At 39.6% G+C, this 19,228-nt stretch overlaps 2 protein-coding genes across 2 annotated transcripts; one reads left to right on the top strand and one right to left on the bottom strand.

Moving 5' to 3' along the window:
* The first annotated feature begins 2,831 nt into the window (after nt 1-2,831).
* LOC148352264 (TLE family member 5-like) lies at nt 2,832-10,500 on the top strand. Its single transcript, XM_088354883.1, has 7 exons — nt 2,832-3,090; nt 5,454-5,551; nt 6,621-6,684; nt 6,757-6,801; nt 6,876-6,938; nt 8,077-8,151; nt 9,169-10,500. The coding sequence occupies exons 1-7, from the start codon at nt 3,067-3,069 to the stop codon at nt 9,439-9,441; spliced, it is 642 nt and encodes a 213-aa protein (XP_088211009.1). The 5' UTR covers nt 2,832-3,066; the 3' UTR covers nt 9,442-10,500.
* Nucleotides 10,501-11,958: 1,458 nt separating this feature from the next.
* Nucleotides 11,959-18,334, bottom strand: synj2bp (synaptojanin 2 binding protein). The gene is made up of 4 exons (XM_088355042.1): nt 18,183-18,334; nt 17,057-17,193; nt 14,898-14,993; nt 11,959-13,041 (listed from the first exon to the last, which is right to left on the bottom strand). Exons 1-4 carry the CDS (start codon nt 18,241-18,243, stop codon nt 12,892-12,894), a joined length of 444 nt encoding a protein of 147 aa, XP_088211168.1. The 5' UTR covers nt 18,244-18,334; the 3' UTR covers nt 11,959-12,891.
* Nucleotides 18,335-19,228: the final 894 nt, after the last annotated feature.

Raw genomic sequence — 19,228 nt, forward strand, 5'->3', positions numbered from 1 at the left:
AAGTTTAAATACTGACAGAAAGCTAATCTGTCAACAAGCTGCAGCTGGCGCCACACGAGCGGGGCCTATTGGGCGCCATGGCAACTGTGACAAGCTCTTATATATTTAGGTATGATGTGATTTATTGGTGTGTTGATTTATCTACGGCATATATTTGTAGACTTTTAATTCTATGGATGAAAAAAAATGGGGCTGCTTTAGGGCTACTTTGGGGCCACCTTGGGGCCACTTTTGGTGCTTTTCTGCATGGATTGTGCAGACCGACTCCTGAGGCCCGCTACCCATTAAGCGTATTTGATCCATTTTCTCTTGAATAAACGCCATCTATATGCTTTCTTTGCCGCACAATTCATCGTATTTGGCTGCTCTTATCACTATTTTCTGCAATTTTATATAATTACTATTCCATTTTTCCTGTGTGATAAGGAGTTTTTTGCTAGTTTCAAGTTTGATTTGAATGTGGAACACTGCACCGCTTGACAAATTATTTAAAAAAAGGTTAAGGTGAAGGCATTTGACTTTGCTGGATTAAAAGGTTTTAAAAAACAAAACAGCAATTGCTTTCTGTATTTTTGTAAGTTCTAGTTAAGTAGACACTCCGAAAAGGGAGAGAAGACATCAATTGGTTTATAACTTGCAAGGGGGACAAGAGAGGACTGTAAAAAAACCCTCATAATGCAAAAATTCCAACCTATCAAGGTTGGTGGTTCATAGGACTAAATGTTATTTTTATAGTTTGACAGACACTCCAAATAAGGAGAGAAGCCATCAATTCATTTTGAACTTGCAAGGAGAACATGAAAGGGCTGAACAAAATCCCTGAAGATGCAAAAATGTCAACCTTTTTATAGTTTATAGTTTTAAAGATACTCAAAGTAAACCTATAAGAAATCAATGAATTCTGAGCTAGGAAGGAGAACAGGGGAGGACTGCACAGAGCAACCCGTTCCTTAAAGCCCTCCCGTGAGCCGTTTCTTTCTATGAATCTGGGTCACAAAAAGCAGATCAGCCCTAAAGGGTGTGCACATCAAAGAACAGTATCACGATTGGCTGACAGTGAGAATAATGTCAAGCGTGCATATTAGTTCAAAAAATAAAAACAATCCATTTTACAACCTGACAGCAGTTGCTGCTTTGCTATTTCCTGTGAAGGCAGATCAGGGGTGGGCAAACTACAGCCTGCGGGCCACCTGCGGCCTGTTCATAATATTAGTGATAAATAAATAAAAACTTTTCATTTTTTTGGGTGCCAACTTTGTCCTAATCTTCCTATTGTGTATCTGGAACAAAATGACTATAAGATGACTACAAAATTCAACATCCAATACGGTGCTTGAAAACAGGAACCTTACATATTATTACGTCTTCATTCTGATAAAGAAAAACACTATAGTACTACAAGTACTACAAAGCTAATTCAACAGTAATATTATCTTACAAAAACACTATTACAGAAATATTACAACAACTCCAATGATATTCAAAAATACTCAAGAAATATTACAAAGATACTAGTATGACAATAATTCAAAATACTTCAACAGAAATACTACAGTAACACCATAATATAAAACTCCTGCTACATAAACATGACAAAAATGCTACAAAAATACATCCACGGTTATGCTACAAAAATACTACAAATACACCCCAAAAAATTGTACAATGGAAATACTATAAAATAAAATAGTGTAATACTACAGAAATAGTATATATACACATAGAATACTACTTTACAAAATACTTCAAAATAAATGTAAAGTGATGCTATTAAAATACTATAGAAAACTACAAAATACTTCAAAATAAAATTACAGTTATACTAGAAGAATACTTCAAAAATACTACAAAAATACCACAAAGATATACAACAAAAGTAATGATACAAAAAGACTATATAAATGAATCGACAGTAATATTAAACGTTACTACAAAATTATGACTACAGAAATACTACAAAAATACAGTCACAGTATTACTACAGAAGATTAAAAAAATTACGACCACCGAAATAGCCGATGCAGCCGCAGCCAACAGAGGGCGCCGCCATTTTACCAATGTTATAAGTCTTAGGTATGACTTGGCCGAGGCGCAAACCAGGTGTATCGACATTTCGTTCTGTGTACATTGTTACAAAGAATGACAATACAAAGGAAATTATTATTATTATTATTATTATTATTACATAAATATTACAAAAAGTCAACTACACAGTACAAATTACAAAAATTATACTATAGAAATACTACAAAATACTTAAAATAAAGGTACAGTAATACTACTAAAATACTTCTCAAGTAACACTACTAAAAGACTACAAAAATAAAACTACAGTCATACTATAAAATTATCACTAAACAAATACTACAAAAATACAGTCACAGTATTACTACGGCAATATTTAGAAATTGTGACCACCGAAATATTACATAGATACTACCAAATTTCAACTACAGTAATACTTAGTATTTATTACAAAAAATGTATGATGGAAATACTACAAAATACTTCAAATTAAAGGTACAGTAATGTTACTAAAGTAACACTACTAAAATACTACAAAAATAAAACTACAGTCATACTATAGAATTATGACTACAGAAAACTATAAAAATACAGTCACAGTATTACTACAGCAATACTACAAAATTATGAATACAAAAATATTACAAAACACTACAAAAATTCCACTGCAGTAATGCTTAGTTTATATATTACAAAAAATATACTATAGAAAAACTACAAAAATACTCTTGCAGAAACACTACAGAAAAACTACGCTGCTCCCCACGCCACTGAGGGGCGCTCACGAGCGGAAAAAGACCGGAAGTCGGCAGGAGGCGCGCACGCTTCTCCATTTCCGGTGTCAACACGTCGTCGGACTCGGCCGGGGGAAATTTCGGCCTCCGAGCGGCCGCAACTGCTTTACCAATTGACATTTCCCGAACCTTCCGGACGCCGAGTCAGCGACAATGACGGCGCGGAAAGCGAACGCCTGAAGCCTGTCTGTGTCCGCCCGCCCGCAGAAGCTTCCGTCGCCCGGTCTGGCCTAGCGTCTAAGCCACAATGTTTCCTCAATCTAGACACTCGGTGAGTCGGAAAGGCTCCGGCTACAGCTCGCTTAACCGCGCGGCCTAAAAGCTAAGCTAACGCTAACTTATACCGCAGCACTCTATTTTGCGCTCTTTTTTCTGTCTTTGGTCATATTAACATTTTTTTGTCAGTAAATCCACAAACAATCACATATTTAGTTCATATACCGGCTTAAATGTTATTAGCTTACTTGAAAGAAAGCGACCATGAGTGGAAACGTCTTAGCTTAGCCTACCTAGCTTTAGCACACGGACACGATTCGGCGTCTAAATGAATTTATTTATATTTTATTTTTAACAAGAATCCTGCTATCTCATTTAATGGATGTTGCCGTATTTTTATTCCATTTTAGCACAAATCCTTCACACTGACAATTATTTTTCATAAACATCTATCTCACTTTTAATACACATATATTTTATTTGTGGCAGGAATTTTGATTTTACTGCAAAAATACTGTTCCTAAACTTTTATCATCGTAGTTTTTTTTCTTTTCCGTTTTAAAAATATGTACTTACTATCCCTCTTTCTTTCGTTCTCCCTTTTTTCTCCCTTTATGTCACTCCCGTTTGTTTCTTTTGATCTGTCTCACCTCACTTCGAATGTACTATCTAGTTATTAGCGGAAGTACTCATGGATGCCACCACAGCGTATGTAGATAGCAATAATCTGTGGTCTGTGCAGTCCTTTGGGAGTCCTTGGGATGGGGGTGCTATACAAATAAATATGACATGACAATTATGTAACAATATGCAGAAAATTAATTTGTAATTTAAATCTAGTATCCGTGATAGTCTAGCATTCTCGTATGTGTGAATAGGTAAGTGTGAAACATTGTTAAGTGCTCTGGGAGGTCTTCAGCGACTTAAAAGCGCTATATAAATGCAGTCCATTTACCATCTATACCTCTTTCGTTCTCCCCTTTTTTCTTCCATTATTTCACTCCCGTTAATTTCAGGTTCTCAATCTTGCTTTTTATCTTTTCTCTTCTTTCTTTCTCCTCACTTCCAATAATGAACCTGGTTATAACATAGTAACAACATAGTAAGTAGTACAATAAATTATTTTAGAAATGCATATGAAAGTGGATGTCCCTTTACGCGAGTAAATAGCGATAAATAGATCGACGCTTGTAAAAGCTTCGAGTCAAGTCATGTTTATTTGTATAGCCCTTAATCACAAAGAGTCTCAAAGGGCTGCATAGATCAAAGAGTATTGCAAACTATTATTACAGACTATTATGACACTATCCCCTGATATTGTCAACATCAAATATGTTATTCATACGCTATAGAATAGAAGTGTGTTTTAAGCTTAGATTTAAACATTTCCACTGAGGTTGCAGATCCAATCTCAGGGGGGAGAGCATTCCACAGCACTGGGGCCCGAATTGAGAACGTTCTCGAACTTGCGGATCTCTTCTTGGCTCTTGGGATCACTATTAAATCAGCATTTTCAGAGCGAAGGCTCCCGACCGGAACATAGGGGGAAGTTGAATCTGAAATATATGAGGGAGCAAGTCCATGCAAGATTTTGTATATTACCAACAGAACCTTAAATTCACATCTGAAGCGGACAAGGAGCCAATGCACATTAGCTAAAATCGTGGTCATGTGATCAAACTTTCTTGTCTTAGTTAAAAGCCTCGTTGCAGCATTTTGTACCAGCTGAAGGCTCTTGATTTTGGACTTCGGGAGACCAGAGAGTAGTGCATTACAGTCATTGAGATCGGAAGTAACAAACGCTTGAATTATAATCGTCGCATCCGACTGAGACAGCATAGGGCGAATTTTGGCAATGTTGCGAAGATGGAAGAAAGCTTTTCTTGTAATATTCTTAACGTGTGTTTGAGAGGACAGATTGAGGTCAAATATGACACCTAACCCCTGATTTAATATTAAGTTATCAACATTTATCAAGTTTCCTTATTTTTTTCATTGTTGGCAATAATGTACCTATCATTTAAAGGTGGGGTATGTCATTTGAGACGTACGGAGTATGTGTTAACCAACTCAATATGCTTTCCTTTGCGCCCATCTGCTTCTATCTTACTTTTAGCAAAGCTGTTTGAGGTGGAACACATTCGGTAGGTGAAATGGAGGTGCGGGGTGGAGACTGATGTCAAGCTATTCCCCACAGTTTTTTTTCTCCTTATTTGTCAGCAGCATGAAAACTGAAAGCGGTAACATTAGCTATTGGGCTTGATAAACGCTAAACTTCCCCTTTTTCTTTTAGCCTGAAAGAAATATACATGTTATGCCACGTTATGGTGCATTGACTTAAAATTTGAAATGACCCTTGTGAACTGTTGTGCTTCGGCGCGGTTACCAAGAATCTGTATTTCTGACTTTTGTGGTCAGGCCTCGGCCCCGTCCGGACAGGCTCTCAAGTTTACCACCTCGGACTCGTGCGATCGCATCAAAGACGAGTTCCAGTTCCTACAAGCACAATATCACAGGTAATCGCCTTTCCAAAAAAGACTCCTTTTATTTAGTTAGAAGAAACAGCTTTGACTGGCCGACAGTTTAGTTTTTCAAATCATCATAAATTCCTGTCCATTCATTCCGAACTGGATGTTCCAAATAAATTGAGATCGATCTGCAGGTCTGGTCATGTTAGAGTGAAGCAAGAAATTTGAGGTGCAATCCTACCATGTGTAGACATAAATGTATACAGGCATGAAGCCTTCTTTTGGCGAAATTTGCAAACTAAGTTTTGGGTTAACCCTAACGCTGATAAAGTGGTTCTGTGGTAGCATTTTTGCTTGCTATATGGGATCGATCCTCAACCAATTGCGTAAAAATGAGAATAGTGTATATTATTTATATATATATATATATATATATATATATATATATATAATTTTGCTACTATTATTCTTATAATGGACAAATAAAAAATGTTGTGTTTTGGTCACATTGAGTCTTCGTAGTTTGTATTCTTCCTTGTGCTTTTTAAGCACTCGTTTTTGGTTGCACCACACAAAACAGCGTCATCTAGTGGTCAAATAATACACTATATCCTTTTTATGTCCTCCTTTTTTTGCATATTTTGCCATGTGCAGCAAATTTGTAATTTCAGAACAGTGGAATGGTTTAATCAGAGCTATTTTGTGGAAAACCCAAATTGGCCCCGCCTCAACCAGACCCTAGCACTTATGACCTTCCAAGTCAATTGAGTCAGCAATAAACAAATGTGTGCCACCCTAAAACAAGAGGGGTTACTGCCATTCTCAATGATCAACCCGGTAATTGCATAGTAACAACATAGTAAGAACACGATGAGTTATTTTAGAAATGCTTATTAAACTGGTTGCTCTTTTTGCTAATCGCTGACAAAAATTAGCTTCACGCTTGAAAGAAGTTTGATAGCCCTGGTTATAGAACATGTTGAATTTGATTATGCACAAAAATATTTCCATAGAGGACCCTGGATGACTTAAAGAATCGTTTATCACTTATTTCATTAGGTGTCAAATGATCCGCTGATGTCCACTTCTCTATTTTGTTTGTTTTTGGTGTTTCCAGTCTCAAGTTGGAATGCGACAAACTGGCATCGGAAAAGTCTGAGATGCAGCGTCACTATATCATGGTGAGAGAAAGAACTCTGCGCTGGCCTCCAGCCTGCCTGCTTGCCTGTCGATAACACCACTTTCTTTTTCAGTACTACGAAATGTCCTACGGCCTCAACATCGAAATGCACAAGCAGGTAGGAAAATGGCCGGCGCTTTTATACTATATGCCGCTTTTCTTACTGCTGTCTGTATCTTTCTTCTTGCTCAGGCGGAAATTGTCAAGAGGCTGAACGGCATCTGCGCTCAGGTGTTGCCTTACCTGTCGCAGGAGGTAGGGGAGGCAGTCTCAAACACTTAACCCCTAAACGTTGCTGTCAAATTGGGCTAAAATCACAATCTAAGACGTACCCAAACTCCATTGTATGCTGTTTTTGAACCCTTTGGGGATTCTAGATGCTTTAGGTCTCTTCTGAAATGTAAGGTTTTGTTCCAAAATGAAATAATCATTGCAAGTGCTACTAACATTGAGTCATTTAAGCTGGAACACAGAAAAAGAAGGATTTTAGTTTTGCCGAAATCAAATGCAGATGAGTGTAGTATGGGCATCTTAGCTGGAAAACAGGTAAGACGTGAGCTTGAAGCCTTACGTGGTCTCAAGTCAAATTCATCACAATCTGCAAAAGAAACATTATATTTTACACATTTTTCCAAGCTTCCAAAAGTGGCCATTTGGAGATGACCAGTTTACAGCTCTAAAACCTCCGCGACTGTGCATTTGATTTTGGCCTCTTTTTTTAGACATTTTAAAAGAGTCGTAAATGTTTGACTCCTTTTTCCAGAAGTCAATCCATGATTGTGCACACTATTGGTGCGTAAAATTAATCACTTTACGCATGTTTATTTTCAGGTTGAATACACAATGTATATCTGCGTATTGTTCTTTTCAAAATTTCATTGGCTAACCAATGTGCCAATTATCATTTGATTCAGTTTCACTGGCTTAAAAAATTCTGAAGTAAATGTAGCAATCTCCGTTTTATCAAAACAGGCCTTAATAGGCTAATGCAGATTGTGGACTGTGAGGGGAAATGCTTGCAATTGTGGTGTGTTTTGGAGTTAATATTTTACAAGGATGGATTCACTGGATGGTCTTGGATGTAACCAGACCATGTTTGCAGTCGATTCTAATTTTATGGCTGCGAGGGCATGTTATTGGATTTATAGTTTTCAGTTATCTTGTTTAAAACTGATATTGATGTTTCGGTGATAAGTACATTTTGAATAATTCCCAAGAATTATCGCTTTCCATTTACTGCTGACATGGTGAATTCACTACTTTATCAACAGTCTGATGGCGGGGCCTAGGAACATTAAGGGGTTAATGTAGTTTATGCCTAACACTGTTTATTGCCGTAGTTTTCCAAAGTAAAAAAAATGCAAGCGCATTAATGACTATGTTTGCTTTTCAGCACCAGCAGCAAGTGATGGGCGCCATCGAGAGAGCCAAACAAGTCACGCCCCCCGAGATGAACTCCATTATACGGGTTAGTAGACTTATTAATTGCGAACTACCTATAGCTTTTTGTCATTTCAAAAAGAATCAAGAATCCAAAGTGTGAGCAAGTTAAAGTGTGTAACACAGGTGTCTCAAATAGTATCATGTAGTGCCTTAGGGGAGGAAAGAAAGCGGCTCCTGATAAATGGGGAACCGGGTCCTTTTTTTCACTCCAAAGGGCCAGCCCGTAGATTCGTTAGATTCCCTAACAACAAATTAGAATCATGAAGGGAGGCAGCTCCTGTCGTTTAAGACTAAGAAGTCAGAGTTGTTATGTTCGCGAACACATCACTATCTTAAGGGAGAGCCGGCTCCCGTCGTTCACTTATAAGAGCCAGCTTTTTAGAAGCTTTACGTTCGTGGACAACACATCACTATCCCGAAGGGAGCTGGCCCTCGTCCTTCACGTCAAAGAGCCAGTTCATAAAGCCGTTATGTTCATGAAAGACACATCACTACTAGGGCTGCAACTAACGATTATTTTCATAATCGATAAATCGTTTGATTCTTTTTTTTTTCGTTTAAATGTCCTCTTTGTTGAAACAGAACAACAGAATATTTTACAATTTAAAAGGCTATAAAGAATGTGTCTGTCAAATTGCTTAACAACAAACAAAAACACATATATCAGGGTTCGTACCGATTCTTAAAATGGTTGAACGTTAATGTCAGAATTCTTGTCAGTTTATAGCAGCCCGTTGACACAAAAAGATTGTAAATCATGGATAAGAACAGTGCACGATATCACAAAGTATGTGCTAGAAGCAAGATAGCGACTTTCTTTTAGTCATCAGCGTTGGAAACAAAAAGCATTCGATCGGCGCTTTGAATGCATTGGAATAATTGGCCTTGAAAGTGCTTCAATGTTCCCGTTAAAAAGGTGTAGGAACCCTGCATCGATCTGGGGGCTGCGACTCAGGCCCGGGTTTGAAACCACCGGTGTCATATGCAGGGCCGCGTAAATGTGTCCGGTCCCCCAAAAATGGTAACGTCCTCTGTCGTGCAGCAACAGCTGCAGGTGCAACACCTGTCGCAGCTCCAAGGGCTAGCGCTACCGCTGGCGCCGCTCCCGCTCGGCCTGACTCCGCCCACTCTACCGGCCGCCGCCGCGTCGGCCGGCTCGTCCGCCTCGGGCCTCCTCTCGCTCTCCTCCATCTTGGCCAACTACTCCCACGGTCAAGCCCAAAACGCCCAAGCCCAACCCAAGGACGACAAGCCCAACCAACCCCCGCCGGACAGGCCCACCCCCAGGCCCGAAGACGCCGACAAGTCCGACTAAGCCGGCCCGAGACGGCGTCAAGTGTACATAACTGCCACAAACGGCTCGAAAGCAAGCGCCCTCTAAAAGAAAAGCCTTCTCCGTCTTCTCTTTCTGCACTTTTTTGGCCCTGTGGCGGCTGCCCGCCGCACACTTTCCAGATTCCAATTTGTCGTTTACAAAACAAACAGCCATTGAGCAATTCCAAACTTGGCCTCTCTTGACCATAGAGGTAGGATCGGGCCCAAAAAGCTCCAGCCCGACCCGGCATGCGGGCATTGAAGCCCAAAACCAGCCCGAGCCTAGACTAAACCTGAAGTGGCACTTGGTCACTGTGTGTACTTAAGCGCCAAAATGCAGTGCCCAAGTGCACACTTGGGCGCCGAGGTGCGCGTGCCACGCCACCAGAGTACACATGATTGACATTTTATGCCTAAACCCTGCCTGAATTTTTGTTTGTACCCGGGCCAAAGATCTTACCTCTAATTGACCAATTTGTTGTTGTTTTTTTTTTTTGTCATATGGCAAACCAATCGTTCAGACTTCCGGCCGCTAGAGGGCAGCAGTGGCGGCTCTTCTGCTCTGTGATGACGTCACTCTAAGCTAGGAGCGCTCGGGTGACTCCAAAGTATATTCCAGAAAATGTAAAGCGTTTTTTTTTTCCAAATGTTTATCATTTGTATTCTTTGCTCATCAATTAAGCGTCGGAAGGCTCTCTTCTAGTTGCATTTTGAGTCAAAGCACTTATGTGTTGTTTGTGTGAGCGAGCGAGCGACTGCCTGCCAATTTCTATTCATATACCAATCTACGTATTTTTCAAAGCGTTTTTATATGTTCTAAAGCTGCTTTTGGAAAGAAGGCGTGCGTGCGTGTGTATCATTTGCTTTCAAGTTGTGCGTTTTCGCATTTGTTAATGAAGCCGCCTCCTATTTTGTTCAGAGAACTGAAAACCTGTCCACAAACTCAAGCAAACAAATGCATGCATGGATGGCACTTTTCAAAGGAAGGGGGCTTTGTTGTTTTTTTTTGTTTTGTTTTGTTTTTGTGCCTTATGAATAAAACATGGAATTGGAAAACCAACGTTTCTTTGTACCGTTTGACTTTCGAAGGAAATTTGAAACAGTTGTAATTGCTGCAAATGAATCTGTTTGGAATTGAATTTCCAAAGAGCTCTGTGCCTCCGTTGACTGCGGTCCTTTATGCGCTGCCCTCAGCCTTCGTTTAATTAACACAAGACAAATATTTTCCTAGTCGCTGAGGATTTGTTTTCCAAAAAAGAGTTTGCAGCCATGCACAGTCTAAGTATTGTGATCATTTGCAAGTGAGGTGACGTTGTCTTCCCCAGCAAAATTAGATACTTTATTCATCCCCGTAGGGAAATTCACACTTCCAGCAGTATCCTTTTGTTGTTTATTAACAGATTATCAGGATGACCTCGGGGTGCTGTGTTGTAGTTTAGCAACAGCGGAGTGGATGACGTCACACGCTAGGCCAAAAGTTCGAGGTCCCTGCAGCAGATGGAAATCTTTGTGCCCAGGGTTACACCGCCTCGTGTTCACGTAGATAGCAAGTCCGCCTCCTCTCCGCTTCCCGCAGGCTTTTGTGTCTGTGTCCTAACAGCGCTGAAGCTGGGTAGCTCCACGTTAGCGTCCGGGATGCTAGACGTGAGCCATGTTTCCGTACAACACAGCAAACTGCATTCCCTGTACGCTTTGATGTTTTTAACCACCGCAGCCAGTTCGTCTCTCTTATTTGGTAGAGAGTTCACATTTACCATGAAACAGACGGTACCGAAGGCTTATAACGCCGCTAGCCGCTTAGCCTTCACCTTAGCTCCGGCTCTGCAGCCACGTTAGGGCCCCCTCATCACACCGGCACGAGAATTCTTCAGGGCAAGGAGTTGATTCCTCGAATAAACACATTTTTGTGCATTAAAACCCATAACGATAGGATAGAAAGTAATCCAAAGTGTAGTTGTCAAACGGGACAAAAATATAAGATAGAAGCAGACAATTAAAACAAATCATAAAGAGAGAGAAATAACAGAGCTGCTGGAAAGGCTGCCACTCGCAGCGGCGCCTATGATAATGAATAAGCCATGATGGACAGTAAGAAGCATCCTAACAAACAGCAATTGAATCCACAGTTGACTCGAAACATACCAATTATCACAACGGAATAATATAACCTCCACTTTTCACCGTGGTGATTTATTGCTGTGCCAACTGGAAAGGTTCTAAGCCTGATTTGGAATTCTAATTTAAGCCATCTAGCTAAATTGTTATCTCAAATGTATATGAAAGTGGGTGAACTTTGCGCTAATTGGTAACAATTAGTACCTCATTGCTTGAAAAAGGTTAGAGACGCCTGCTATCCACTGACCCTTTAAAAGGGATTCCTTGGAGAAGAAATTGACGTATTCTTACAATATCATGTCACTCTTCCCTGCCAGGTCACATGATGTGCTGCCAAAACGACTTGAATAGGTTTTTGGTCAGTATTGTTTCGGAGCGGACAAAAAAAATGTTCACAATGGAATAATTTAAACATTTTATTGGCCAAGAGTGACACTCAGCAGCGCAAATATCACTTTGTGGCTGTTTGCAAGATGATGCATGGAAAAAAACACCAAAAGGTCGCCATGAATACAAAGTATACGATTCGGCACGTTTTCTTTCATTATGGTTTATCAAAGATACTTTTACTATGTATTGTAGAGAAGAATGAGTGCAAAATTAGTTTGCACTCATTCTATTGGTCGATATGAAAAGTGCTTCCTGCATTAGCATGTGGTTCTCTAAACTGGCCTCGTGACGTCATCAGACGCCTTTTTTTTCCCCAAAAGTCTTCCGTGCTTTGCTCAATTCTCCAACATTGATTAGCTGTTGCATTATGTGCATTGGCGACCTGAAATGTGAATGACCAATCAAGCGAGAGCGACTGGGAGGAGGCAGGGTTTGATTCTCTTGTGCAGTCTCCAACTGAAATGCTTAGGGCAGGGGTGCCAAAAATATGGCTCAGGTCCCAATCAGGCCTACCAAGGGTTTTATTCTAGCCCACGAGACGCTGAGAGAATAATGAGCTACAGGTTTAAAAATGTCCACTGGATGTCGCCGTCTTTCTCTTGCTCTTTCTGCCTCCTCGCCCCGCTCTGTTCTCTCTATTCATCACTTTGTCTTTCTCTTTTTCTGTCCCTTTTCTATCTGTCTTTATCCATCTCTTGTTTTGCTCTCTTTATATCCATGTATGTATTTTCATCTGTTTCTTTCCATTCCTCCGCTTTATTTTCTTCCTCTTTTCTCTTCCTTTCTCCTAATTTACCAGTGCGGCCCCCGTGAGCATGTTTTTCTAGCAAGTGTCCCCCCACCCGAGACAGCCCTGCTTTAGTGTCATTTGCTCATTACCCCTGCCCCTCTTTCTTTGGCCCTTAAGCAAGCAGTTTGTTCTCCTAGCAGCCCAAGAACAGCTTCCTCAAAAGGCTCTTCTGATGTTCCGAAGGTAAACAAAGGTAAAAACGAGGGCAGCAGCCCCCGTGATAGCAGCCAAGACCCCCAAATAGGGGGGCCCTGAGGCCTCTCGCTCGTCCGGGGGTTCCGACGCTCCGTTGGCTCCGTGGTCCGACTGCCAAACACACAAAAAGAAGTCAAAAGTTGCGCTTTTTTGGAGACATTTCACAAAAATTGGCAGTGCTAAAAACATTTGAGGCATAGGGTGGGAAAACTGCAGGCTGGGGGACACAAATAGCCTCTTAGGTGTCTTGATCCAGTCCCATCACCAAAAGAAATGAAGAACTTCTTGAATAGAGGTTGCAATTTTGGTGCCCCTCAAAAGTCAGATTTTTCTTGTCGCGCAATTTTTTTTCAATTGCAGACCTCCGGATGATAGTTTAAAGCAACCGCCTTAATATGAAAGTAAAAGGGATAGTGTGAATGATTTGACCACGAGTTGTTGCTGTATAGTGTCATGCAACTGAAAACCCAAGCTAGAAAATACAAATGAGAATACAAACTTAGTACTCAAAAGTGATTTCACCAGAACTTTATTACTGTTAAAACGAAAAACAAGAAAAAAATGAAAACACACCAAAATAAATTTAAATAAAAAGAAAAAGGGGGGAAATAGAAAAGGAAGAAAGGTGAAAAGAAGAGCAAAAAGATATCCGACAAAGGTATCAGCTCCCTTTAGCAAGCCTCAGGACAAATAAATACAAACATCTCCAAAAAATGAATCATTAAACAAATGCTTCATGTATTTTTGCTTTTCTTTCAAATCAATAGTTTTTTTTTAATGAATCCAGTTTTTTAAGACTTGGAGGCGCTAAAGAGGAAAAAAAAAAACACTGTTGTATTGCATTGGGGCTTTTCAATGCATATCAACAAATTTAGTGCTTAGAAAAGGGACAACCTTTATCACATGGTGTGAACTCTGAGAAATGTATGTAGAAAATTGTAAGTGAAAGAAAAAAACTCATTGATGAAAAGGTGTTCATTCGGAGCCACTTTTGTCCTCAGAATTCAAATTTCATTTTTATACCACACTTATTATTTAACAAGATATTTTTTCAATGTGTTATATTGTATATGTCCAATTTGAATTTTTCAATGCAGACCATCAAATTTCGCACTCATTTATGACTGTGCTTGTGAAGTAGGCTTAAACGTATTCGCTCAAGGTGTGTATTTCTAATCAGTTGATATTCCTTTTGGCTGTCTTAGTCTTCCTGTCTTTGTTTAAAGGCGTTGGTGCTTCTCCATGCGGGTGGTCTTTGGTCTTTAGTCTCTGTTTTAACATTCCAGTACTTTTCCATGTCTTGTTGTTTCAATAAAACACAGAGGCAGGTGGGTGACCGGGGGGTAACGTTAAAAACGTAATAAGTCTTTGCCTGATATTTCTTCTACCGTTAGTTTGTAGATCTCACACACGTCAGTGGTCTACTTCTTAGACGCCAAAGTGCTTTAGTATGGAGTGTTTCACTAAAACATTTTAAAAAATGAAATAGAAAATATTCATGTAAATGTCTGCATGCTATTCTAAAAAGACAGATCTCTGGTTTATCTTTTCCTTTTTGAAAGGATGTCATGTTTCCCAAAAAAGGCCAAAAATGAAACAGTAATGATCAAAGAAAAATCGAATAGATAGATAGATAGATAGATACTTTGTTCATCCCCGAAGGGAAATTCACATTTCCAGCAGCATCCCTGAGCTGAGAACAATCGAGAACAATCGAAAATAACACGGGAGCTGCTGGAGTGGCTGCCATTCGTGACGGCGCCGGAAGAAAAGATTCAATTTGAATCATGTACAAACAAACAAACAATATTCCGTCATTATTTTTTTTCCTGATGAATTGCTGAGGTAGCCGATTGCACGCTCGTATATAAATATAGATATAGAAAGAGACAGCTATTTTTTCTCCTGGCCCCACCCATAAGCAAAATTTCTCCAACTCAACGCCGCCCGCCGTTGAGCCACCTCACCTTTTTGCTAACGCGTAGCCGGACGTGCTCGCCGGCGCTCCGGAACAAATCCACGGCCGCTTTGTGCGTCTGATGATCCAACTTGATGCCGTTTATCTGACATTTCAAAAAAAAAAAGAGAGAGAGAGAGAGATGATTTAGGACTTTGTGTTGAGTTGCTTTGAAAAAGCTCTTTTTTTTCTTCCATTCCTTACAGTTCTAAGCTGGTAGCTTGTTAAATAGCTGCAAAACACCACTGTCAACATCTCCAGCAGGGCTTTTAAACTGCCAGGTGAGAGTTTGAGGCCCCCGCCTTTATATAAAAGAGACCACTAGGTGTCGCCGTATTCTGTCACGTCATTGGAAATGGAAACGCAAAGAGACGCGAAGTGACCAAAACACACCTTATTACTTTTGAAAATGAAAAGGAGAGAAAATTGCCTTTTTTTTCCTCATTTTTGTCTTCCATTAGATTCTTTTCTTTTTCCTACTTTCTTTTGTATTCTTTTTTTTAATTCCTACTTTCCTTTTTTGCCTCATTTTCTTATTTCTCCAATTATTATTCACTCTTTTTCCCTTCTTTTTGTCTTTCTTTGGGTAAAAATGGAAAGAAAAGGTGTGCTTTTACTCACTTTCCGTCTCTGTAGTTTGTAGTCTACTTTGAACTCAATTTTTGTTACAGCGGCATCCAGTGGACAAATATAAAACACTGGTATTGGACGCCAGTTCCACATGATAATCCATGTTTAGGTCGACGTTTTAGTCCAATTTTGGGTACAAATTCTTAGTATGAGGCTGTTTTAAAGCAGTTTTAGTGGGTTGCTTTTATGTGAATGTAAAGAGTACTTGGAGTGGTTTGGCTGCTCATTTTGTTTTTTGAGAAAGGTGAATATATTTATATATTTGACATATTCTGCTTTAATATGCACAACGCCTTCATCGGATACATCGGATAAATTGATTATTTTTTCTCTCAACCAGATTAAGATTAACACGCAGGCCGATTATCGGAACAGATATTTGAGTTTAATGGATATCGGTTTCAGCGTTTTATATTTCATTAGACGAGCCCATTATTAAGTCTCGTCCTTCCCTTCCTCTTTCTCCTGTTACCCACCTCGCACCTTCTGATTGGATAAAGCAGGAGAGAGCAGAAGTTCAGCTCATTTGTCCCGACATACGTGTTTGTGATTAAGAGATAGCATAGAAAGTGGAGTTAATTTGTTTTAGGGGAGCACGTTCAGGTAAAGATTGATATATTAATTCAGCGCGTGTGTTTGCGATAGAGAGGGAGCATAAAATGCAAGCTAAAGCGGAAGTGATGAGCTCTTATCATAACTTGAGTTGGTCAACCTGGCTCTAAAAAAGGAGCGCCCACACTTTATTTGCCAGCGCTGTCGAAATTTCCATTGCTTTTCTCACTTTTTTTAAAGTGAATTTAAGTCACGTTGGTTGGATTGAGATTTTATTTATCATTAAAAAAAAGTCAAGGAGCTATTAACGTTTTGATGCACTTTTGTAAGAGTTGCTGCTGAGCCTCATTTGATTTCCTGCACTGTCAGTTTTTGCCTTTAGTTAAAGATGACTTGTGTGAGAATTCTCATGTATTTATCGTAAAATGTTGTTTCGGAGAGGACGTCGTTGGGCGTCGCCCCAAAATATACGCAGAGACAGAAATATGGCAGAGAGGGAACACCATTGCATCCGCTCATTCACCCACGTTCAAAATTCGTCTGAGAGACGCTGGCTTTTATACCGTGTTCAAAAACATCACGTGATATTTTTCTCGGAATCGGAAATGTTTTTCTCTGAATCGGCTCGCTTAGTCAGCAACTTGTGATTTCTTGTATCAACAATCACAAAGCGATTAGAGTTTTATTTGAATCACGCAATTCAGAGCATCCACAGAACCAATGTCAATGAGTCTATCGGCGAGGAGTTCTATGAAAATACACGGGAGATCTAGCTAGTAGCACGACATAAGCGGACGCTTCTTCGTATTCCTTTTCGGAAATGTTACGTTAGCGTTGTTTTCGGACTCCGTTTGTTTTAGGTCGTTTTTGTTCCCTTCGTTCGTTCCGAATCGAGAACAAATGTCACCCGTTTCTTTTTGCACGATTCAAAACGTCCCTTTTTAAGCTTTTCTGAGAACGCCCCGTCGCCATTTTGCGTGTCCTTACGGCCAGTATGCGGTCGCCTTCCCGAAGCCGTCCGTCTCGGGCGGCAGCGCCGTCCTCTCGGATTTTGGAGACGTAAATAGCGCAATCGTTGACGTCGTACCGCTGGTCCGCGCCACCCACGATGTTGAAGCCCAGACCTAGAATGACACAAGATCGGATGAGGCAGCTCGGAGTGGTGTTTCCTTTTTTTTCTTTTCCATTTTTTCACACCATTTTCCTGTCCCTATTTTACTCGTTTCATTTTTATCTTTTGCTTCTCTCTTGTCCAACCTTTTTTTCTTTCCATTTTCCTTTTATTCTTTTCCCCCCTTTACAGCTTTTCTTTTGCCCCTTTCCTACATTTTTTTCCGTACCTGATTTACACATTTCATTTTTATCTTTTGCTTCTCCTGTCTTTTTTCTTTCTATATTCTTTTTATTCTTTTTCCCCCTTTACAGTTTTTCTTTTTTGCCCTTTTCTCACAATTTGTTCCATACCTGATTTACTAGTTTCATTTTTGTCTTTTGCTTCTCTTTTGTCTTTTACTTTTTTTCTTTTTATTCTTTCTTCCCCTTTGCAACTTTTCTTTTTTTAGATTTTTCCCACCATTTTTTTCCGTACCTGATTTTCTTCTCTCATTTTTATTTTCTGCTTCCCTTTTGTCTTTTACCCTATTTTTGGCATTTGTATTTCTATTTCTTTTTGTTTCCTTTTCTTTCGCCTTATCAGTTTTCTTTCATTCTATTCTTTTTGCTCCATTACACTGTTGGTTCTCTCTTTTTCTCCCTCTCTCTTTCTGAAATCTCATAGTCTGTTCCCCTGTGTGTTCTTTGGTGGGCTACCCAAGGTTGTCTTGGGAGCTACCTGGTGCCCGCGGGAACCACCTTGTAGACCGCTTAATGGACGTGAGTCAGTTGCAGTTCTATTTATGTTTATATCTATATTTGATGTCGATCTAAGTCAATTGCTGTTTAGGTACTTTTTAATGGAAAAACTAAGATTACACGCACACACAAAAAAATCAAAGTTAATTATGGAAGAACTTCCGGTTGGACTTTGTTGACGAGTTCGTCGAGCGAGTAGTTCGCAGAGCTTTACTCGTAAGCGGCGTCAATGTCAAGCTTGCGTCCTCGAAAGGAGACTGACCTGCCGGTCCTCGCCGGAGCTCAATGTCCACTGTGTCGGAGGGAAGTAGCGAGCCGTTCATGGCGGCGGCGGCGGCCTCGACGCGTCTTCCAAGCGGCGATGGTCGGGTGAAGGTGAGCGCATCCGGGAAGAGTCTTCGTCTTCTTCATGACTTAACATCCATGACTTTGTTGCACTATCGCCCCCTCTCTATCTTTACGGAGATTGCTCTCTGTTCGACTCCTCAAATACGACTGTATTAAACATTCCCCTACTCCTTAAAAAGTACTTTTTAAATGAAGTATCCTTTGTTTAATGCATGTTCTGACCAACAATCCAGTGATATTTCCTTTATTTCTTCTTCATTTTATTAATTTCATATCTCCGGCATTAGATTATGACATGATCCATGGGTGTAACCGGCCTGTTTTGGAGGGGGGGCTCATGCACCCCCATAATATTTTAAAAACTCTCCATTTCCTGAATAAAGTACAGAATATGCTTAAACATCATGAAAAAAAACGTTAGTGCAAATATTTTTTTAAAAGTACAGAAAAAAAAAATATGAAAAACGCAGTGTCAGAAATACTCCACTGCTTTGAAGAGGTTCAGTCTATTTCTTTCTTAGCACTGCAGCTGTAGTACGACTGTAGTTTTCATTTGTCGCATTTCTGTTGTCATGATGTTATAGTGTTGCTGTAGTATTACCGTAGTTCTTATGGTATTTCCATAGTTAAATCTTTGTAGTATATCTGTAGTATTACTTGAGTTGTATTTATGTCGAAGTTCTGTAGTATTTATTTAGTTTTGGTATACTTTTATTTTGAAATCATTTGTAGTATTTCTACAATAGTATTTTTGTAGTATTGATGCAGTACTTTTTTGTAATATATCTGTCAACATATCTGTAGCATTTTTGTAGTTGTATTTTTGTAGCATTAATGGAGCAGTGATTTTCTTTTAATCAACGTGTTACTGTAATGGTATTTTTGTACTATTTCTGTCAAAGAATTTTAAAGTATTTCCATACTAGTCTCTTTGTACTATTTAATATATTTGTACCATTT

Source organism: Urocampus carinirostris, chromosome 15 (assembly GCF_059441175.1).
Source record: "Urocampus carinirostris isolate Australia breed hairy pipefish chromosome 15, RoL_Ucar_1.0, whole genome shotgun sequence".
NCBI classification, from domain to species: Eukaryota; Metazoa; Chordata; class Actinopteri; order Syngnathiformes; family Syngnathidae; genus Urocampus; species Urocampus carinirostris.